This window comes from Notechis scutatus, chromosome 2 (genome assembly GCF_049901735.1).
Source record: "Notechis scutatus isolate UNSWTSFEM ecotype Mainland chromosome 2, rNotScu1.2, whole genome shotgun sequence".
Classification (NCBI taxonomy): domain Eukaryota; kingdom Metazoa; phylum Chordata; class Lepidosauria; order Squamata; family Elapidae; genus Notechis; species Notechis scutatus.
In genome coordinates, this window is record NC_142010.1 from 207684935 (window position 1) to 207709438 (window position 24504).

Here is a 24504-nt window from a genome sequence, read left to right on the forward strand (position 1 = left end):
TGTCCATCTTACCCTGATTCCCCTTTTTCTGCAGATGACACGGCAGTGGTGGGGCTTATCCGGGATGACCATGAAGATTCTTACAGGGAGGAGGTGAAGGCTTTGGTAGACCAGTGCAATAAAAATAACTTGGTTTTGAATGTCAACAAAACAAAGGAGATCATTGTTGATTTTAGCTCCAGCAAAGTCATACTCCACTTTGTATCAAGGCTGCAGCTGTGGAGATGATCAACAGTATTAAGTAGTATCTGGGGGTGCAGATCAGTGGTGGGATTCAATTTTTTTTTACTACTGGTTCTGTGGCCGTGGCTTGGTGGGCGTAGCAGGGGAAGAATACTGTAAAATCTCCAGCCAGAGGTTGGATTTGCCGGTTCTCCGAACTCTCTGAACTACTCAACTACTCAAATTTTTTAAAGTGATTTTCTTTCTATTTTTTAAACCTGCAATTTAAATTGGTAAAGATTTCTATTGGCCTAGTGGAACTATTTCTCTGGTGCAGAAAAGGAGACATGGGGACCTAATTAGGATTACAATTACAGTTGCACTGAAAGCTACAACACTGAAAAAGTGACTTATGACCATTTTTCACAGTTATGACTGTTGACGCATTCCCATGCTCATGTGCTCAAAATTTGGACACTTGGCAATTGGCTCATATTTATGACAGTTGCCATATCCCAGGGTCATGTGATCACATTTTGCAATCTTCTCACAAGCAAAGTCAATGGGGAACCCAAATTCACTTAACAACTAATTTAACAACTGCAATGATTCAATTAACAACTGTGGCAAGAAAGGTTGTAAAATGGGGCAAACCTCATTAGACAACTATGTCACTTAGCCACAGAATTTTTGGGCTCAGTTGTGGTTATAAATTGAGGACTATGTGTATGTTGAGGTGAGACACAATGACTGCTTCAACATCATCTACTGAGATTCCATAGTTGAAGTTGGACTTGAACCTAAGCCTCCCAGATTCAATTCAACACTGTAGCCATAGTGGTTCTGCATAGTAAAAGCAAAAATGGTTTCTCTTTTTGTCTTTTGCAAATCACAGATCACTGATCTATAAACAAACCAAAGCCTTCTCCAACTGCCTTCTGTTGCAGCCTTAGTAAATTGTTTACTTGAACAGACCTTTAACCACATGGATTCCTGGCACCTCTTCTCCACATAGATTGCAATGCAGCTACCTCAGAGATGAAGTTCTGCCAGGAAAGACCAGCTGGATCTGTTCCTTCAAAGTTCTTTGAGACTATATCAGGAAGGTCAGAAGATCAACCTTTCTCTTGAAACATGTGCCTGTCTAGCTGGAGTGTCTTGTAGATGGGGATTTGGGCTCTGCAATGTCCCTCCCATCAGTCAATATAAAAGTAAACAGCCTGATTTCACTTTTCTGCCATACAGAGAGTACTATATCTAGTGCTTCCAAATAATTTTATTATTTTTTTAAAAAAAATTTATTGGTGTTTAAAAACAAACATAAACAAACAAAACATAAAAACATAAAGCTAACTTCCATAGGTGTACATACAGTGTGCCGGTTGGTTTACAAATTGTTTTGTGCTTCCATTTCGTAGTCTTCAATTACAATTACATTACATATAATCTCATATTGTCAATCAAAAATTAAATACCTTAGTATCATTATTAATCAATCATTTGACTATACTTTTATTCATTCATGTTTTACAAGATAACCATAATTTACTTAATTTATTTTATAACAGTTCATAATTTTAAATTATGTTAGATCAGACTAGTGTTATTTCTATCGCTCTAGTGGAAGTATCAGGCTTATCATATTAAAAGTACTATTCTGTTCTCCAAGTGAAGCTGAGGAGTGTTGATATTCTGTCATGCCATTCTATGTCCGTGGCTGCTTTCAAGCTACAGATCAAGTTAGCACATTACAAATATAGAACATTAGCAAATCTGGAAAGCAACATTAGCATCCTGGCAAGTTTAAACAAATAGAGATGTTGAACTGACCAACAGCTATGTTTCTGTAAACAAGCTCAGAGTTTTCCAATATACTTACTGCACAGGTACGTTGAAGAGCTATGCACAAAAGTGACCCTTAGGTGCAGGTAAGTGCATGTTGGGATAATGACTGAAAATAGGAAACGTGAATCCTGTGGGAATCATATATATGAAATGTCTTAATTGCTGCTAGATCTGGTTGGCTCCTGCCAAAATGTAGATGTGTTTGGGTGCAAGGAAAAAAGAGAAGCAACATAAATACACTAACATCACTCAGATTATTATGAATTTTGAAGCATGTAATGTTTCTGATGGCTAGCTTAAAAGGCTCACACTACTCAACAGTTTAATCTGAGAGTAAATTGATATATAGTGTATTAAGTGTGGTTTTATCAAGTGTTGCTACTAATTCTGCAGTTTCCAGTCAAGTAACAAAGATGATACTGCTGTATCTCTTAGATGCCTAAGTTGGAGCAACAAGATTTATTGTGGAAAAAAAACTTTGAAAGAAGAACTTTTTATTTTTTTTGTGTCAGAATGTTGAGGGATATTTAACAAGTTGTAGAGTATCTGCTTCTCAAGTCTATTTCAACCAAATATTTCTACATGAAAGAAAAAAAATAAAAACCTTTACAAAATATTGCACGAGATCACCAAATTATCAGCTAGTTCCTTTCACTTATAAATGTTAGTTGAAAACATGTACTAAACTTTCATGAAATAAATATTAAGAGTGGAAGGAGACATGGGGCTTAATGGCTATTATGATGAGCATATCTTGTGAATACCAGTTGCTGGAATATAACAATAGCGCTATTGACCTCAGTGTCACACACACACACACACACACACACACACACACACACACACACATATATATATATTTCATATTGGCATCTTCTTGGTCTGAATAAGAAACAGGATAACAGATTAGCTGGATCTGTGATCTGATCCACTGTAACATGTTTGCAGTAGTTTATTTCTCCCTTTATACAAAATGGATATGAAAAAGAATGATTGATTCTTGTGTTACACAATGATTTTCTTGTAAAGATATACTGCACGAGTCAAAAAGAGGGCTGTGAAAATATTTATAGACCCTGCACATCCTGGACATAAAGTGTTTCAACTCCTTCTCTCAAAACGATGCTATAGAGCACTGCACACCAGAACAACTAGACACAAGAACAAGTTTTTCTCTTTTTCTCTTTTTTCGTCGCCAGTGTCGTGGTCCGAGGCGCAGGAAGGAAGCTCGAGTCAGTGACAAAGTTCAGCTCTTTATTGTGCTCCAGTACATGCTTGGGGAAAGGAAGGAAAAACCCGGCTTTTATTTCCAAGCCGCGTGGCGACCATGTCATCTGGCATCGTTAATCTCCCGCTTCTTGGCTCAACCAATAGCGGGAGATTCTTTAACGACCAATCGGCGGCTTGCCCGACCAATCCGGCTGCCGCGCGCTTTAGCCAATCGCAGCGCGGGTTTGCAAGTATGTTAATTCTTTGTACAGAACACCCCCCCTCTTGGTTCATTCCTACGCAACGTAGTCCCGTAAATAGGCGGGGCTCCACTTGTCTACTGGACCTGCGCGCAGTCAGTTGTTTCCTGGTTCCCGGCCTGTTCGGTTGGGGTTTTTGTTGCTCTCAGTCTATTTGATGGAATCGCCTGGAGTGTGGGCCTGCTGCTGCAGCTCCTCCCGGTCCACCCGGGTTGGTCGAGCTGCGGCTTTTGCCGCTCCCGCTTGGTCTTTCCGGGCTGGTCGAGCTGGCTTGGCTGCTTTTCCTTGGTGCGGCTTCGAGTTGGCTGATATCTGGTGAGTATAGTTGGTTGTGTTCTATTCTTTCTTGGTCCCCTGTATTTTCCCTCCCCCTTGGTTAGTGTTAATGGGGTTGTCTGTGTTTGCTTGCATGTCGGTTGTGTTTTTATTCGAGATCTTAACTGATCTATGTGGCGTTTCCATTCTTGTCCGTCCGTTGTTTGTAGTCTGTATGAATGGGGACCTGTTATTTGGTTATAGTTGCCGGTACCCATAGTGGGTCTCCGGTAAGGTTTTTTGCGTAGACTGCATCGCCTGGTTTAAATGCCCGGTGTTTGCTTGATGAGTCCGGGGCTTCTCCGGGTTGTATGTGGGTGCAGTCTGTCAAGTGGGGACCTTAGTTTCCTCCCCATCAGTAATTCTGCCATGCTTTTGTTTGTTGTCGTGTTAGGGGTTATATGTTGTATTAGAAGCAGTTTATTTATTTTTTCCTGTATATCCCGTGCTCGATTTTTCTGGATGGTTTTCTTTGTGAATTGGACCATCCATTCTGCCCTACCGTTGGCCGCCGGATGAGCCGTCACTGTCAAGGCGTGTCGTATGCCCTTTTCTGCTAGGAATTTTTCGAATTCCAGCGAGGTGAATTGGGGCCCGTTGTCCGACACGACGACATCAGGAAGGCCGTGGGTCGCGAACAGTTTATTTAGTACCCTGGTGACGGCTTCCGTTGTGGTGGTTTCATGTCGCCACCTCCAGCCAATTGGAGTAAGCGTCCACCGTGATGAGGAATGTGTGTCCCCTTGTGGGACCGGCAAAATCTATATGTACTCTAGACCATGGTCCCCTGGGGTCTCCCATTCTAATATTGGAGCGGCAGGGGATTTGGTCTGGTTTCTTGGCAGCGTGAACACCTGGCCACCCACCCTTCAATTTCTTTGTCTATGCCTGGCCACCACGCGTAACTTCTGGCCAAGGCTTTTGTTCAGTACGATGCCTGGGTGCCCGTCATGCAGAAGTTTTAACACTTTCCTTTGCAACTTCTCTGGTACGACCACCCTGTCCCCCATAACAAACAACCTTTCTGTAGAGATAGTTCGGTTTGCCTGTTTCTGGAAGGGTTTGAATGATTCGCCGTTGTCTTTTCCGCCACCCTTTCTCTACCCAGTGCAATACCTGCGCCAGACGCTTGTCTTTATTTGTTTCTCGGGCAATGTCTGACGCGGTTATGGGCAGATCGGGTGGCGCCTCTATGCTGAGGGTGGTCGTCGGGTGCTGGGTCGTCGCCGAGGTCGGGTAATGGTGAACGGCTTAGTGCGTCTGCATGGGTGATTGTCTTACCGGGCGGTGTGTGAGCCGGTAGTCGTAAGCGGCGAGGAATTTGGACCACCTTGTCATCCTGGGGATATGATGTTCAGTGTGGCCCTGTTTCCCGCCAGGATTCTAGCAACGGTTTGTGATCTGTGATAATTGTGAATCGCCGCCGTAAAGATACTCGTGGAATTTCTTTACGGCTGCGACGATGGCAAGGGCTTCCTTGTCTAGTTGGCTGTAGTTTCTTTCTGGCTTGCTAAGTGTTCTTGAGAAAAATGCAATGGGTGCTTCTTTTCCGTCACACTACTAACCAGAGCATACAAAACATTTGCTAGACCAATACTCGAATACAGTTCATCAGTCTGGAACCCACACTCACGTATCTGATATTAGCACAATTGAGAAAGTCCAGAAATATTTCACAAGAAGAGTTCTCCATTCCTCTACTCGCTGTAGAATACCTTTATGCCACCAGACTTGAAATTCTAGAACTAGAAAACCTTGAATTACGCCGCCTTCGGGTCTGACTTAAGCATGGTATACAAAATCATACATTGAAATGTCCTACCTGTCAATGAATACTTCAGCTTCAACCATAACAACACAAGAGCACACAATAGATACAAACTCAAAGTAAACCGCACCAAACTTGATTGCAGGAAATACGACTTCAGCAATAGAGTGGTCAATGTCTGGAATACTCTACCCGACTCTGTAGTTTCTTCCCCAAACCCCAAAAACTTTAACCTTAGACTGTCTACTATTGACCTCACCCCTTTCCTAAGAGGTCTCAGGGGGCGTGCATAAAGCGCACCAACGTGCCTACCGTCCCTGTCCTATTGTTTCTCTTATTCTTTTATTTTTCTTATATGTAACCATTTCATGTATTCACAACTATGTATACATTTATACTTATTATCTTGTAAACAATTGGCAAATCAAATAAATAAATAAATAAAATAAAGTTTTCCCCCAAAAGCCATCACATTGCTAAACAAATAATTCCCTCAACACTGTTCAACTATTTACAAAGTCTGCATTACTATTACTGCTAATCACCTCATCACTCCCCTCCCACTTGTGACTGTATGACTGTAGCTTTGTCGCTTGTATCCTTACGAGGTATATTGACTGTTTCCTAGTATGATTTGATTGCTTATTGTACCCTATGACTATCATTAAGTGTTGTACCTTATGATTCTTGACTCTTGACAAATGTATCTTTTCTTTTATGTATACTGAGAGCATTTGCACCAAGACAAATTCCTTTTATGGCCAATCACACTTGGCCAATAAAGAATTCTACTCTATTCTATGCAGATCTTTCTACTGATTCGAAGTTTTGTTTGAAAAAAAAAAAAAGAGATGGGAGAGATGGGAAGGATCATGCAGTCATATGCAAAATTAAAGCTGTGATATACAGTATGACTTCAAAATTCATGAAAGGTATTTCCTCTCCCAACAAAATTGCATTTTCAGCACCTACAATGTGCTGTGCCAGCCTTGAACCTTTAACACATTTGGAAGGCCCTGTTAAACTGTCTGCAGCAGGGGTCTCCAACCTTGGCAACTTTAAAACTTGTGGACTTCAACTCCCAGAATTCCCCAGTGAGCAAAGCTGGCTCAAAGCTGGGAGCTGAAGTCTACAAGTCTTAAAGTTGCCAAAGTTGGATACCCCTGGTCTGCAGGCAGTGGTGGGATTCAACCGGTATAACAACTGGTTCACTGAGTGTATGCTTTGTGCATGCAGCATTTGAAAACCACCAATTTTCAGTTCTAAAACATACCTTCTACTGCAGCTCTGGTAAGTAAAACAGCGAGGCGTGGCAATCCACTGGGCCACGTGAATCAACTGGGCTGCAAAATATGGAAATATAGGACAGATTAAGTCAGGGGTGGGTGGGAGGGGCCAACTGATCACTGGTTTTGCCTGAACCAGACTGAACCAGTAGCAGCCCACCCCTGTCTGCAGGACTATGAACTGCTGTGGTCTATGTACTCAGTTAGGATAAATGGCATCAGAGAAAATATTCAGAAACAAATACGATCATCTGGATTCAACACTGAACTTGAATGGAACAAGCTTAGCCCCAGCCTATGACATTTGAAGCAAATATCTTGGTCCAAGGGGATGACTGCTATTTGATTATAACTCTAGGAAGTAGAGTTTGCTTATTGTAATCAGTATCATTAAAAGGCTGATGCTGGCTGTCATGCAAGTTTTTATTTATTTATTTATTTGTCAAGCAAGTATTAGATAACAGGTATAAGTATAAGCAAGGTTATGAATACATGAAATGAGTGTGAATAAAAAAGAAACAATAGGACAGGGACGGTAGGTACGCTGGTGCACTTATGCATGCCCCCTACAGACCTTTTAGGAAAGGGGTGAGATCAATAGTAGACAGTCTAAGGTTAAAATTTTTAGGGTTTGGGGAAGAAACCACAGAGTCAGGTAGAATATTCCAGACATTGACCACTCTGTTGCTGAAGTCGTATTTCCTGCAATCAAGTTTGGTGTGGTTTACCTTGAATTTGTATCTATTGTGTGCTCTTGTATTGTTGTGGTTGAAGCTGTAGTTGCACTTGTCCATCATCAGTCTCTGTTACAAGACAAAGAACCACTCTGCCTTGAGAACCAGGAGTCAATGGTGGCCAAAGTTATGGGCTATGTGCTCTCACTTTCCTTGTATCACAATCTCTTAAACTGAAGAATTTCCCCTCAGAATCAGCATCAGGAACTGAATCCTGTACTTAATTTTTCAAATCTTAATAGATGTGCCAGGTTTTATTGCGTACTAGGTCCTTTTTGATATTCTCTGTTGTGAGGTTATGGGTTTCCTTCTCATGCCTAAAGCTGAACCCTAACCAGTGGTAGGGTGAAACATGTTTCATTCCCATGCTAACAGAAAAAAGTGTAGTGCAGGGGTGTGGAACTATGGCAACTTTACGATCTGTGGACTTTCACCCAGAATTCCCCAGTCAGCCATGCTGGCTCAGGAATTCTGGGAGTTGAAGTCCACAGGTGATAAAGTTGCCATAGATCCCCTCCCTGATATAGTGTAAAAGCAGAAAAAAAAGCATCTTTTCAGAATCAGATACCCACAGTTGATCCCAGAACAGAAACATGCAGCCTGTACATGGGTCTCAGCCCTATTCTTAACTTTCAAGTCTATCTGCATCCATTCTTTTGCCATAGGAATAGGGAAATTCAGAATTAAATAGGTAAACATGCCAGCATGTCAAACAGGTACTGTATTCTTTATAGTTTCATAATATCTTACCAGAAATGAGATTGGCACTTGCTGTCTAACTTCTGCTCCAATGAAGCATAACCACTGTTGTTTGCCAGAGGATACTTGCTTGGCCAGTACTGTAGTTTTTAATCTGACACTTGTCACATGCTGCATCGTGATAATTTCAGAAGGGGCAACTGGCCTTCGGAAAACTTCAACTTCTGACCTGGCTGCTTGCTCTAATCAAGTGTTTACTTGAGTGTAGGCCAAGCTGCTCTCAGATTATACATATTGGTATTAAACTATGGTCATCAAAGTTTTTGTCAATAACATTAAAACTCTTCAGTTATCTCACAGAAGGCAGAATCCTTTTCCAGAAGATGATTGCCAGTTCATGGAAAAGAAGAAGAGATGGGAATCTGTCATTTTACATCCCTCAGCCCAGTGGCAAAGATATTACAGTAATGCTGAAAGAGCAAGAGGGATACAAGAAAGCCTCTCATATCAACCACTGTTTAATCCATAATTAGAGATATTAATTAGCACCTCTGTGAGGAGTTTAGACTTGACAGTACAAAGACTGCAGCTCTCAAGTGAACCTTAATGATGAGATAATTTTCTTTCATGAATCCTGAAATATCTCGCTGGAAATTCGGCATTAGTGGCACTGATACTTAGTACCTCACCAGGGACAGCAAGCTGTGGATAAAATTAGGAATTAACTCTGTATCTCCTCTTTGCCTTTCATTCTGCCTGCTCTTTGTCTTGAGATTTCTAATCTCAGGCTCTTTGTTACCAAGGTCTGCATGTGTCTGCTTATGCACACACACACTCATTCACACTCTCTCTCACACACAGAGACACACAAACACATACACATATGCGCCTACAGAGCCCACAGATTTATTTCCTGATAGGATGTAGCTGGCTTGGCCTATCTTCACTATTTCTTTAAATAAATATTTTTTTATATTATCAATCTACTTCACTAATCCTTAGACTAATTAGACTAGTCAAATTCATGACCATATTAATACCTCTGAATATTTATTTCCTTATTTTTGGAGGTGCAATGCTATGATCTATCTACCGAGAAGACTTGGGTTTTACAGTGTGGTAATCTAGAACAGCACTTTATTAGAGTTATAATTATGCTAAGTTAGACTTGGAAGATCAACTTTGAGAAAGTTAATCGTGCACAAAAGTTTCATTATTCAAAAAGAACACCAGCCTCTGCATCAAATGTTGAATTAACTAGGTAGGCTTCCTACTGTATTAATAAATTGAGGAAAATATGTGAACTGCAAAAAGTTTACAAAAAGAAAAAGGAATATCAAGACCAATCAGTATAATACACATTCTGTTTCTGAAGTCCTTAACAGCACATCATCCTGGGAATAGAAATATTTTTGATGTGACACCTGGTAGCTGTCTGTTGAATAAAACACCATTTTAAATTGAGCAATTATGAAAATGGTAGCAGCTCCTTTGAAAATGTGTATATTCTCTGGTTTTCATAAGCTTTAAAAAGCAGAAAATGACTTTCACAGTTGATGCACTGACTCATTTCTTGCATAAATCTGTTGAAACTGTTAGAGGGAATAAATCTAGCTCATTGTGTTAAACATGAGAGCATTGATTGAGGCTTGGTAAATTTTTCATGTGTAAACAGCCTTTGCTAACACTAAAATTACCCCTTACTGTAAACTCCACATACAGACCTTTATCATTCATGGTGCCATTATAGGTTCCCCTTCTCTGTTTTTTATAGTCTTAGACCCTATCTTTTTAGTTTGGAAGCTTTGCTTTCTTTGTAGATACTGTGAATAGACCAAATTGCATAATCTCTCATGACAAATAAATTACAGAGACATACAATACTACAATCAAGTCTACAATCAATAGTCTACAATACTACAATCAAGTTCCAAGTCTAACTTAGCATAATTATAACTCTAATAAAGTGCTGTTCTAGATTACCACACTGTAAAACCCAAGTCTTCTCGGTAGATAGATCATAGCATTGCACCTCCAAAAATAAGGAAATAAATATTCAGAGGTATTAATATGGTCATGAATTTGACTAGTCTAATTACCTAAGAGAAATATGCCATGACCTAAACAGATGTCCTCTAAAAAAGTGATATTTGCCAACAAGCTTTGCATGGCTATACTTTAAGCTACATAGAGACTATGGCTAATTGTTCTTCCATTCAAAATACAAGTGGTAGAAAAAAAATACATCAAAAGGAAGAGAAAATACATTTCTGGCTTACTAACAATTTCTTCCACACCGCCAAAAGCGAGACCCCCCAAAAATTCATCCAGATGTTCCTTGTACTGACAAGATCTTCCTTTGCTACAAGAGAGCTGGTTGATTATTTATGAGCACTAATGAAAATGATAAATTGTAAAACAGTCAGAGGGCAGTTGATAGAACAGAACATACAATTAAGGATTTCTAGCAGGAAGCTCCCCTGCCCATAACTTCATTTACACCAATCAGAATGCATAATGCTTAGGCACGCAGAAGAATTGCTCAGTGTTATGGACAGGCCCTTCTATTTTTCCACATTGTGGTGTAATAATTTCTCTTTAGGAAGTGATATATGATGTATATTTCTTGAGGAAATCTCTGCTATATCTCTTTATATGCTATAGTCTCTGTTATATGGAAACCATTCTCACAAACCACAAAGCTGATAAAAAAAAATAACTCCAGCAAAGGAAGCAGTGAGAATGTCCTCTTAACGGAAGTATGACAGAATCCATGGGTTGAGTATATGTATTCAAAAAAGTCTACATTATCTCCAGCCAATGGCACTTCAAAAGAAGCACAATTCTATTTCAGAACATTTTTTTAAATTATAAAAATATCCTCTATGTCTGTAACTATGATCATTCGTCTATGGTCCTTCTCTAGCTATAATAACAATAAACCACAATAAGGAAATGATCAAACAAAAGAAACATTGTGATAAACAACGTCAACCATAGTCGGCTCTCTAGCATGCTTATAGTCAGCCTGGGTATTGGTTCCAGATCTTGATGTGCAGTGTCATTTTTTTCTTAATGCTTTATGAAAGTATCAGCTTTGTGTTGACTTTCTTATTATAAGGGAAATATATTTGAACCTGCAGTGCAAGTTTAGAGAAGTCTCTGGTTGTCTGCTATTTCCGATACAATGACTTTTTTAGGTAGTCATTGTATTGTAAATCATATCCTTGTCCTTTTGGAAATAACACTGAAACAGTTAAACACAGAAAATCCACTGCACTTACCAGAAAAATTGCCCTTAATTTGACTCCCATCTCCCAAAGGATCAGTCACAGGGTGCATACTTCAGGTGCTACCTACCAAAAATGCCACCCAACAGACTCAGGAAGCAGATCACAGCACCACCCCTCTGGAACAGCATCTTCCCAGACATCTGCATTGCTCCCATTCAGTCCATGCTTAAAAGGTCCCCATGGAACCTTGTTTTAAGCTGGCTGGTGAGCCTGTTATGTCTCTCTTTCTCTCTCTCTCCCCCCCCTCTCCTTCTCCCTCCCACTCCCTTCCTCCTTCCCTCTGTGTGTGTGTGTGTGTGTGTGTGTGTGTGTGTGTGTGTGTGTGTGTATAGATGTTACCTGGAATCTTTCTTCTTCAGGATATGCATCATTCTGTTCTTTGTTTTAGTGGTTCTTCAGTTTTTTTATGTCATTTGCTACCTAAAGACTTTATGGAGTTGGTCAGCTTTCTAAATTTAACAAATACCAGTTGGGGAAAAAAGGTTGCTCATTTTAGTGTCTTCTTAGGATACTTCAAAATATATTTTCCACTTATTTTTCTAGTTATATGTTATACCACTGCATAATATTTTCCTTGGATGCATGTCTAGAATAATAAATTGCCAATTGTCTCTAGCTAGGAGTTGACATCTTTGTCAATAAACAATCTCTGCAAATATTAGGCTTAATGCTGTAATGTGTTTATCCCTTTATGATATTGTTATGAGCTCATAGATACTTTATACTATAACAAGCATAAAATAAACAATGAAAGCATAAGTGAATATTACTATTTCTGCTGCACATGCTATTACAGCAAATTTGAAGTAATTGATAGTACTAATTGATAGTATTGGCACTAATTGAGGGACCAAGAGAAGCTTCTTAGATGAGAAATGAAATATCTTCAAAAAAAAAAAAAACCCCAGAAAGTTCAGTAGCCCTTTGAAAAAGCACCTTTGGGATTCTTTATGGTAATTTTAGCCTATCTTTTGGAATATGAATGAAAAATCCCATTTATTTTTAATTATCTCTTTTATGGGCCCTATCATTAACCAGACTGAAGTAGTAGCTTCAATTAGCAGATGCTTGGAAGTGGAGACCAACTATAAAAACCTGTTGTGCTTTATGGCTGTGGTGCCCTATATCTCCTAAATTAGTTTTTTATCTTTGGGTGTAATGAAGGGTGCTGGTCTGCAAACAGTGTTGAAATATGTTCCGCTGTCAGCCCAATTAGATTTAAATTGAGGGGAGGGAGACACCTTCATTTCAAGCAACAGTATATCTTTAACATATATCGATGTATCTTTAAAAAAAAAAAATATCCCAGACCATACAATTCTTAAAATGGCTAATAACTAAATATCAATTGAAACAATCATAATCAGGAAAACAAGACACCTTCTCAACATAGCAAAAGGAAAATAAACAAAAGGGGAGAGGTACCTGTTGAATATCCTAATGAGGAGTGAAGCCAAGGAATGAAGGTTTTACTCATGTCTGCTGTCTCGGTGAGAAATAATAGTTTAAAATCATTGGTCTGCCTTGCAGGTGGGAAGATTACTTAAATCCTATTGGTTGAGCTGTCTGACAGCTCCCTTTAAAAGAGAGAGCTGTTGGACAAGCAGGGCATTTAGTTGTACCCATCTATTCAATAAAGAGCTGTAGTCACTTCCCTTTGAGTCTTTCTTCTTCAATCGACCCCAATCTAACAGCACCCTTAAAATCAGCAGCACAAATTTTACTATGGATGGGAGAGAATAGACTCAGATTACATCCTAGGAAGGCAGAGCTACTGCTATATACTGAAGTTCTCTGTGTTGTCTCTGTATGGGGTTGTACTTCTTGTGAAGGAACCATTACAATCTGCTGGATCAGTAGGGAGACCTTGCTGAGGGGGACCTTTGTCGCACTAAGTTGGGGCATCAAATTGTGACCTTACTTGGAGTGGAAAGATCTGACTATGGTGGCTGTTAAGTTTGGGGACCAGACATCTGACCAGTGACTTCAACTCTTTAATAATCGTAAATAGAACAGAACAGAGCAAGGCTATGGGCAACAGCAACCCTTTTATAGGGTTATCTGCTACCTTATTAACCAATGACATGTGCAACAAGTTCAAACTTATAACCAATGAGAGGTGTGAAAATAGTGGCAAATCAGGGACTACTTATGGACCAATCCCTAGTTGTTGTATAATGGCCAATCAGGTGTGCAGGTTTCCAAACCCTGATTTGCATTTATGCTAGTAACTTTTATTGATTCACAACACCCCTCCCCTTGGGTTCCGTTTGAGGGGAGCTGTAATAAAATCTCAAGATAGACAGGCCGTTTGGTCTGTCTGGATGATTTCCATGGCTCCACCGGTTTTGGTCTAAGGTCCGGTTCCGTGGAGCGTTTGGATGATCTTTTTTATTAAATTCAGTTCCGCTGCACGGTGATTCCGTACTGCTTCCACTGTGGTTGTCTCTGCTACTCCGTGTTTCTTCGGGGTTTTGCAGTTCGGTTTCCCCGTATAAAGTTCCCTGAAAAATTCAACTCCTCCCGCTTCAAGTTCCGGTGTTTCGCTGGGCCGTAGGGTTTCCGTTGGCCTGCAATTTGTCATATCAAAGTCAATTTCTCGATATTTCCTCCCCTTGAGTTGGTGAACCCAGGGAGTCATGGGTGCTGGGTGGTAATCTCGATCGGAGTTGGTCTATGTGGCGTTCCATACCCTCCCATTGTCCGTTAGCAGGCGGTAAGATCTAGGCCTGGTAAGGTGGGTAACGGTTGCGGGTATCCATAACGGGTCGCCAGAAAAGTTTTTGGCAAAGATTAAATCGCCTACCTTAAATTCCCGGCATTTGCTGTTGGAGCCGAAGGGCTTTTCCGGTGTGAATGCGGGGTGGAGCCGGTCAAGGTGCGATTGTAGTTCCCGCGCCCATAAGAAGTTCAGCGGGCGTTTTGTTGGTCACGCTGTGGGCGTGATGTGTTGCAACAAGAGAATTCGATTGATTTTCTCGTCGATGTTGCCAAATTCCATTTTGTGAAGGGTCTTTTTTTACAAATTGTACCATGCGTTCTGCACGCCCATTCGCCGCAGGGTGCGTGGGCGAGGTTAGCGCATGGCGGATGCCCGATCAGCAAGATATTGTTCAAAGGGTAATGCAGTAAACTGTGGGCCGTTGTCCGAGACCAACACGTCCGGAAACCCGTGTGTGGCAAATAGTCTGTTTAATTTATTGATAACTGAGTCCGTTGTAGTTGTGTTCATTCGATGGATCTCGAGCCAGTTTGAATAGGCGTCGACAGTAATAAGGAAAGTGTGTCCTTTGGTAGGCCCCGCAAAGTCAATATGAATACGGGACCAAGGTCCCCTCGGAGTTTCCCATTCAGTTGGGCTTGCTTTAGGCGGGGCGTTGCTGACGCCCTGGCAACGTTGACAAGTAGCGACCCAGGCCTCGATTCTTTTGTCGATTCCCGGCCACCAAGCGTAGCTGCGTGCGAGTGCTTTCATCCGCACGATACCCGGATGTCCTTCATGCAATACCGCCAAAACAGTTTGTTGTAATTTGCCAGGGATTACGACTGGATCGCCCCACAAGATACAGCCTTTTTGGGAAAACAGTTCGGTTTGGCGGGCTTTGAAAGGCGCCCATTCCGGTGCTATTTGGTCCATCGGCCACCCCTGTTCAACCCAGCGTAGGATGTGTTGCAGAACTGGGTCACGTTTCGTTTCAAAGGCAATGTCTCTAGCCGTCAAGGGTGGTGCATGTAGAGCTTCGATCTGTAGTGTTGAGATGGTTGGGGCTGGATCTACAACAGAGTCTGGGAGCGGTGTTCTGCTCAATGCATCAGCGTGAGAATTGATTTCCCGGCGATGTTGCAAGGTGTAGTTGTAGGCCGCCAAGAATTCAGACCAACGGGTCATTCTGGGGGACAATATATACGGGTTGGTTTATTACCCGCAATGATCCCCAGTAGCGGTTTATGATCAGTAATTATCGTAAACGCACGGCCATAAACATATTCGTGAAATCTTTTAACTGCAGCCACAATAGCTAAAGCTTCTTTGTCCAGCTGACTATAATTTCTTTCAGCTTTAGCTAAGGTTCGCGAAAAAAACGCGATGGGGCTTCCGCTCCATTTGGTAATACGTGGGCCAGAATTGCCCCAACCCCAAAAGGTGATGCGTCACACGTGATAGTGAGCGGAAGAGTCTCGTTGTACTGCATAAGTACAGAATCAGAAGTTAGCAATTTCTTTACTTGTTGGAAAGCATATTGTTCCCGTTGTCCCCAAACCCACGTTGCTTTTTTGTCTAATAGTCTATGCAGTGGTTCTGCTACCGTTGCTTTGTGGGGTAAAAAGACATTATAGAAATTGATAAGTCCAAGGAACGCCTGTAGGTCTGCCTTGTTCCTTGGAGTGGGGGCCTTTTTAATCGCCCTTAATTTGTCTTCGGTGGGATGGATTCCTTGGCTGTCCAGGAGGTATCCCAAAATTCTACTTTTTCGGTACATAACTGGCATTTATCTTTTTTAACTCTGAGGCCATGCTTTTGGAATCTTCGTGAAACCTCTCTGAGTCGTTTTTCTAGGATGTCTTTGTTAGGGGCGGCGATGAGTACATCGTCGAAATATGGTACGACCCCTCTGATCCCTTGTAACAACCTTTCCATTAAGCTCTGAAAGATTCCGGGGCAACGCTTACCCGAACTGGAGCCGAAGTTGCATTTAAATGCGCCCTATGCGTTACGATAGTTTGCGCTCTGCCGTGGTCGGATCTACAGGCAATTGCTGATACGCCTGGGCTAGATCTAGTTTAGCGAAACTTTCCCGCCACCCAGGGAATGGAGCAAGTGTTGCACTACCGGCACTGGATATGCACTTTGCTGTAGTGCGTGGTTTAAGGTGGCCCGGTAGTCTCCGCAAATTCTTAGTGACCCATCAGGCTTGATAGGGGTTTCCCAGCGGGCGTGGTTGGTGGGTTCCAGCACGCCCTGCGCTATTAGCTTATCGAGTTGTTCGTCGATTTTAGGCTTCAGCGAATGGCACCCAACGCGGCTTAAGGCGGATGGGTGCTATCTCAGGGTTCAAGTTAAACGAGATCGGGTCCCCTTGTACTTGCCTAGTCCATTCGCGAAAACGCCTTGAATTCTTGCACGAGTGCCTCCTCCCAATCGCTGCTCGGCTCGGTGGACTCCGGCTACAGTGATTCCGAGCGGCCTGAACCATTGAAGGCCTAAAGACTAGGCCTGTCGCGTCCACGACAGTCAGTGGTAGAGCGACGGCACGGTCCTTGAAAGAGATCTGGAATCTGCGGGACCCGACGACGGGAATTCGGTTGCCCTGATAGTCTTTGAGTATAACCCTTTGAGGGTTAAGGTCTTGGCGGCGAATCGTTGGAATGAGCTGTTGGAGCGTTTTCCAGGGCACCATCGAGAGGGAAGATCCCAGTCTACCTCCATCATGCAAGGTTTGTTTTCGATGGCGACCTTTACTCGGATTTTCCCGGCATCAAGGGATGTAGCGTGGCCTATGGTGATTGTTTGGTGGGTCTCTTCCCGCCTGGTTTCTTCACGCCTGGTAGAAGTGGTGGACGGCTTGTTTCTATAGGGAGTGGTTTCCCCATTGGTGGTTCAGTTTTTCTCGGTGTGTGCCGAAGAATCCTGAAGATTGGCATTCGGCCTGTCAGGGTTTGGAGTTTTGTTTGCTTCTGCAAACCTTTGCGATGTGACCTGCGTCTCCCGCAATTGCGGCAGAGTACGTCGAGGAATTTGCAGCTGGATCGGGGGATTCGCCCACATCCTGCACACGGTCGGGATGAGGGTTGTGTGAACTGGTCTCATTCCGCTCGAGTCGGTTGACCTCTTCCTCATCGCTTTCTGATGGGGATTCTAGGTCTTCGTGGTGAGTCGATACCGGGTGTCTCTCTGAGTGAGGCGAGGTATCATTGGCGAGTTGACGTAGCGCGCTGGTGCGGCGCGATTCGGGCTGCTAACTTCTTGGTCGCCTCCGCTGCTGAGGCTTCTTTAAGGGCATCGGTGAGGCTGATGTCCCCTTAGCCATAATTTTGCTCTGGATCGCTCCGTCTTCTAGGCCCAGAACCAGGCGGTCCCGGAGGGCTTCTTCTAAATCAGCGAATCCCGCAGAGGCCTCCAAAGTTGCGGAGGTCCGCGATGTAATTGGCAAGGCTTTCGCCCTTCCGTTGGTCCCTCTGGTAATATTCGTGTCTTCTGACTAAGGTTGGCACGGTGGGCGCGTAGTGAGCCCGTAGTAAAGGCTCGAGGACGTCCCAGTCCATCTCTTTTACCTCGGCTGGCTTGGCAAGTGATTTTGCCATTTTAAACACGGTAGGCCGCAGTGAGTTAGAAAGATAGCTCTTTTTTTCCCCGGTTGTTGCATCTTTCAAATTGTTGGTCTCCAGAAACATCTGGAACCAATCCATGTAGGCCTCCCAGTCTTCGGTTTCTGGGTTGAATGGAGCGGGTGGTACGGCACCGCTGGCCATGTTGCCGTTGATGGTGCGTGTTCGACCACGTGCTCTGTTGGTTGCTCTGTAACTCAGTCAGCTCTTCGGTCTCCGCATCCCACCTCGTCGCCAGTGTTAAGTTTGGGGAATAATGGAGACCAGACATCTGACCAGTGACTTCAACTCTTTAATAATCGTAAATAGAACAGAACAGAGCAAGGCTATGGGCAACAGCAACCCTTTTATAGGGTTATCTGCTACCTTATTAACCAATGACATGTGCAAGAAGTTCAAACTTATAACCAATGAGAGGTGTGAAAATAGTGGCCAATCAGGGACTACTTATGGACCAATCCCTAGTTGTTGTATAATGGCCAATCAGGTGTGCAGGTTTCCAAACCCTGATTTGCATTTATGCTAGTAACTTTTATTGATTCACAACAGTGGCTTGCTCTCTTCACTTGTTTCAATGCACTCTATATGGAACATCTTTAGAATACCATCCAGAAGTTTCAGTTGGTACAGAACATGATGGTCCAGGTGTTTATTGATACTGGCTAGTAGGTTCATGACACACCTATTCTGTGGTCCCTGTACTGGCTTCCTGTTAGCTTGCAGGTGCAGTTTCAAGTCCTGGTTTTAACTTCTAAATTTCCTCTGGCTTGTCCTTTATCCCTTTTACTTGTAAGACCACATCTCTCAATTGGAGTTGGTCTGATCATTATGATCTTTCAGGAAAAGCAGCAAGCTGTTTCCCCATTTCTGGGAGGTAAAAAGCTTGAAGCCCAGAGATTACGCTTTCCTATTTCAAAGCTGTCTCTTTGGAATGGCCTCCCAGGGAAGTTCATTTGCTTCAATCTTTCAGAAATAGCTGAACACTGAACTTTTCAGGCAGGCATTTGGATGTTGTTGCCATGATCTGTTGTGAAAGCTGTATATCTTTTATTTTTAAGTTTTTATGATTATGTTATTGTTCTTCTTTGTGAGGCACTGAGAGTTTATTATGATTGTAGTGAGATATAAATCTGATATAAAGAAGTAACAAAATGTCTTTCAATGAAGAAAACTTTTAACTGCGCTTGCAAAAAGGTTGGTCATAGATTAGAATTATTTATAACAATAAGAAAGATTCAAAATCAGATGGGATAGAACTTGGAAAGATAATAAGATATGGAAAAGAAGTAAAACATTTCGTAGAAAAAATGAATGAAGAAGAGCAAGACACTTTTTATTCCTTCATTCAAAAGTTCTATACATCCCAGAAGAAAAACTTCAACAACTATTCATTCTGTGCTGTCCAACATACTGAACCAATATTCAGAAAATGAATGATGTCTTTAAAATTTGAATATAGTCAGAATGACTAAAATCCTTCATCGGTGAATATATCTAATCTTTAACAAAATGAAGGGGGAAAGGTTGATTTGTCTTTCATTGGATTGACAGTTCTCAACTCTCTATTTAACTTTAATAAAGGTAACATCTAATGAAATTTCAAGATATGCAAAAAAAAAAAAAAAAATCTGGGTTGAAACAATTATTCTTGAACGGCTTCTTGACTTCTGTGTAACATCAGAATTCCTGCCAGCTGGAATGATTTTATGAATGAGAAGGCACAATAAAAGCTCAGTCCAGATATATTAGTTGTACTTCTTTATAGAAATCACACTGAAACAGTGACACCTTCAGCCATTGATTCTAAGCAAGGGAGAAGAATTCACTATTAGGCTTAGACCACTGTTAGTGACATCTCTGGCTTGTCACTTTTAATATTAATAGTGTTTCGGAGTTCTAATATGACACTCTACTGGAAGTCATGTCTTTGGACAAGATAGAAAGGCTGGATCAGTTGGTTATAAAAGAGCTCACTGAGCCCTTTTCAGAAACAGATATGTTATTAATCCCCTAGCCAATTATAACTGGAATTTTGCTGCTGGCTTTCTCAATAGATGAGCATCAGCCTCTGAATGCAATTAATTCACCCCAAATTTAAATCAGTAGTGACTAGAAAAATGTGTGCAGATCTGGTAGATGTGTCTCTCCTGTGTAAATTAGAATGTGCATGCATTTTCTTCTCCAAGCAACCCCAAGTAGGATTTTAGCAGTCTGAACACCATGAAGCAATTGAGTAACCCTGGAGAAAGATACAACTGCTTTAATAGTGTGAAACGAGTCACTCTTGCTACTTATGGATGGATGTAACTGCATCCATCAATCAAATAGGAATCAGTTTCCAATGCATTTCTTGCAGACAGTGCTTATGTAGGAGAAAGTTACATACAATTCAAACATCTTGTGCCCTCAATGTATACACTGAAAGTAGAATGCACATATCACTTCTTCTCATGAATTGAAACATATAATAACTTTACTTTGTTGTCAATCATTCTGGAGTTTTTAATATAGGTAATCCCTACCGTCCCTGTCCTATTGTTTCTTTTATTTTTCTTATATGTACCCATTTCATGTATTCATAACTATGTATATACTTATACCTATTATCTTGTAAGCGATTGACAAATCAAAAAACAAAACAAAACATGATAGTTAGAGATTATGTGGCTTGGACTCTAACACACGAATGCCAATGTATCAGATTCTGCCTTATACCAGTTACTATAATATTTACTATTAAGCCTAATTAACTCTAGTTAAAGTTTATGGTTCTCTAAGATCATCCATATTGTTTTAGCATCTAAGCTACAAAACAAAAATCCATGACAGGCAAGTCTCCCAAGTTGAAAAAACTGAATATATAAATTAAAATTATTACCAATTTCACACTCTTTTATGATGGCCAAATCAATTGCTTTATATGTCTGAATCTAAGTTACAGTTGGTTCATAAATTAAGCTGCCTTTCCTCATGCGTAGGATGATAAATAACATTTAATGGATAAATCAATTCAGGCACTTGTAGGGTTGAAAAAAATATATAACTATGTATCTTAAAACAATGTACACTGTGTGACATGGTGTTTGCTGGTTTTTGTTTGTTATTTTACTTATTTAAATAAAATAGCTTTCTTAGTATTAAATAAGATATTCCTGTTCCTTATCATGACACTTTTCAAATAAAACTGTTTCCCCCCACCCAGATAATCTTAATGCCAGCATTATGGGACATCAGGTGATAATATTTGACTTTTCATCCATAAGAGGTTTATGGGAGATTCGAGTGAAGAAGCACAAAGAAAAACAGAAGCAGGAAAAAGAACGAATAGCTCACAGTGCGTTAGAGAAGTAAGGAAATATTTACTATATTGTTATTTCAATGTTATTATTACTGTTTCATTATAAATTAAGCCATTGCACATCACAGCCACCAATAGCTGGCATTTATTTATTTATATTTCTTATATGACTGTTCATCTCAGCATAGTGTTTCTGATAACTAATAGTCTGTATTTAATTGGAATTTTTATTTTGGGAGGATGGGATTCACATAATTGTATTGACCGTTGCTATTTTCGTCTGCTTACACTGTTCCCTGATCAAGCTGTTTCAGAGATGAGCCTCATTTATTCTCTCTGTATTATTAATGGTTTATAACTATTATTGGAATGCTTATAAACAAATGGGTACAATCATGCCGAAATAACCATTTATCATGAAAACATGATCCCAAGCAATAATTACATGAATGTTGATGGGCTAGAGTGAAGGTACATCTGCAGGATTGAATATGTCATGGCCTTAGACCATTTGAAAAGACCCTTTTGTTGGGCTTCTTGTGGAAGAATATTTAGATATTTATCATGTGTATTTAAATTGGGGAGAATTTCTCTGTCTTGATTTCATTTTGCAGAATGGATTACAACCAACTCACACACCACTCTAATACCAAATGTGGTCTTCAACCAAGAAAGAGTTGCACTCTCCTATCTTAATTCAGGAAAGCACTAAGGAAAAGAGCATGATAAAAAAGGGTGAAAGAGTATTTTGTAAATTGAATAACATAATTCTCCATAATAAGGGTTTGGGCTTAAGTGCTCTGCATGGGATATGCATGTGAACTTAAAAAGTACTCATTCAAGTAGCTTTTAAAGAGCTTACAGATCCCAAAGGTATTGTTATAATGGGGCAGGAATTCACTATGTTGTAAAAAACATTCTTGTTAATGAGGTCTGCAACTCTTAAGATAGTTGCAATGTGCTGAAGAAGCCCATTATATTACATGTTTATGACAATTTACATTTAATTGTGTGAGAATTCTCTCTCCCACAAATAAAGTTGCGTTGGAGATAGCTTTAGGCAATGCATAATGCATATCTTATTGGCTGTACTGTGGGCCTGATTATGTTAGAATTGGATATTATGCACAGCAAATCAAGGGTCATCCATAGCATGCCTGAGATCCCAGTATTTTTCCACAGTGGTCCAGAGGGAACCATGAAAAGCAACACAATAAATTCATTTATGATTATGAAATGAAATTTAAAACTTCTTCTGTTAAGAGAATATGTAACTAGTAATTTGTTTGACTTGAAAATGATTCTACCCTAAGGAAATTGTAGTTGTATGTGACCATTGTCTGTTTACCTTAACACTTGTACAATACTTCTAAATTGTTTTCATTAAGAATAATTGAAATCCCCCCCCTCATTTTTCTTCAGAGAAAATTAGTATTGATTTGTACATAGAACTAGTTAAACACAGAAATCTGATTCACAACATGCTAAGACATATTATGGCATATTTGGCTATGGATAGTGAGTTATATGTATATAGCTTCCATACTTTGAAAATCTTAGCTTATAGCTTTTCATTGGGGAAAATCAACCAATTTTGATTCATTTAAAACAAATTACACTTTGTGTGAATCAGATCAGCTTGAGCCCAACTTCTAAAAATCTACCATTTCAAAAATTTGATAGGGAAGTCCTCTTTTGTTGTTCCATTTCTGTATATGAAGTTCTAGCAGTTGGAGAGAAACCAAATTGGGACTTACTTTACCTTAGATAGTTTGGAATAAACCAACAACATATTTTCAAAATGGATCATAACAGCCATGAATTATAGTGAAACTAACATCCTTTGCCTTCACTTAAGGATTCATACAGAATCAATAGCATTTCCATATACTCGTATAAATGAACTGAAGGTGCAGTAATGAACAAAGATAGGGCTAGAATACTCTCTATGCTGATTTTGTACTACTTGGCTGGTACAATTTTTAGATTCTCCCCACTGGAATTATTGTTATCCACTATTATTTAACTTGGAGATATTCTTGCTTACAGAAATGACTTATGAAATGGCAAGCAGTGAATTGGACAGTATTTTTATTGGCCAGAAGTCTGCATCAGTACTTTTGGTTTGGGATGATGACCTACTAGCCCAAATGGTAACAGTATGCGATCTTAAAATAGGCAGTAACTCAGAGACTTTTTAATGACCAGTGGTTGAATAAGTTGATAGATAGATAGATGATAGATAGATAAATAAGATAGGTAGTAACCCAGAGGCTTCTGTAGGATCAAAACTATTTTTTGTCTCAAAATAATGAAAGTGTTAATGTGTTGGCATGGTGCAAGCAAGCTTCATCCTTTCATATGTCTATGTTATATCACAATGCATATACTAATGGACTGGATCTCACAGAGTGATGCTGTTTTTGTCATTTGCTTCCTTGATGCCCTTTGAAGTGAAGGTGTCTAAAAGTGTTCTCTTTTTGTATGTGGCATACAAAATCACTTGGGCTGGGCTTGTAATATTTTGCATTTCCCTTGAAGAGTTTAGCAGTCTGTTTAATTTGCAAAGCATCACACTGAAAACAGTTTAAAGCTGGATCAATGTTCTATCCCAGATGGCACTGCAGCATTAACCTTGATTAATTTTGCCTGTTTTTGATTGCGGTCAAGCTGCTATGATAAAAAATGTCTAGAAATGTTACCAATACAGCCAATTTGTTGTTTCTCAATTTTTGCATGGAATTTTTAAAAAATGCACAACTGTATTAGCAGTTAGCATGGTCCAAACAAGAGCAAATGAAAGGAAGCTGATTAAAGGAAGCAATAGAAAATATAAAAATGTAAAATCAATTACACAATAGATGTGAAGCAGCATTTTAAATCATAATGTGATGTATTATTGTCCTGTTTATAGTTTATGTCTGTTTTGAGGCACAACCCTCAAAGATTGTCTTACCTAATATGAAAATAATCACACACTAAAAAACAGAATGTTAAGATTTGTGGTTTTCTGTTTTAAGATAAAATTGAAGTGAAATTTGTCATTGCCCCCCCCAAGATCCTTGTTTTAAACATTGTTCATAACATATAATTTTGAATATTTATAAATGAATGCCAATTCAGAATTTCATATGTAGCAATTATTGGCTCTGATTTTTTTATGTAAACTTCTTTAGGGTTAGGGTTATTATTTTTTCCAAAGCAGAAAATGTATATTGTGATGAGACATCCTCCCCCAGTTCAAATTGCAATACAAATTCTTGTACTATGCTTCCATCATCCCATCCTTGGTCAAGGCTGAAGTTTTT

At 40.3% G+C, this 24504-nt stretch overlaps 1 protein-coding gene across 3 annotated transcripts in view; it reads left to right on the forward strand.

Annotated features, from left to right (window-relative positions):
- Positions 1–1941: 1941 nt before the first annotated feature.
- The window catches only part of LRRC2 (leucine rich repeat containing 2), a 109585-nt gene continuing 87022 nt past the window's right edge, over positions 1942–24504 (forward strand). The window contains exons 1-2 of one of the 3 annotated variants that reach the window (XM_087957946.1): positions 1942–2048; positions 21101–21245. In XM_087957946.1, coding sequence (XP_087814072.1) covers positions 21121–21245 — 125 coding nt within the window. In that variant the 5' untranslated portion in view covers positions 1942–2048; positions 21101–21120. Of the gene's footprint in view, positions 2091–21100; positions 21246–24504 lie in introns of all 3 variants that reach the window. The other 2 variants (XM_026674312.2, XM_087957947.1) reach the window with 2 other exon arrangements.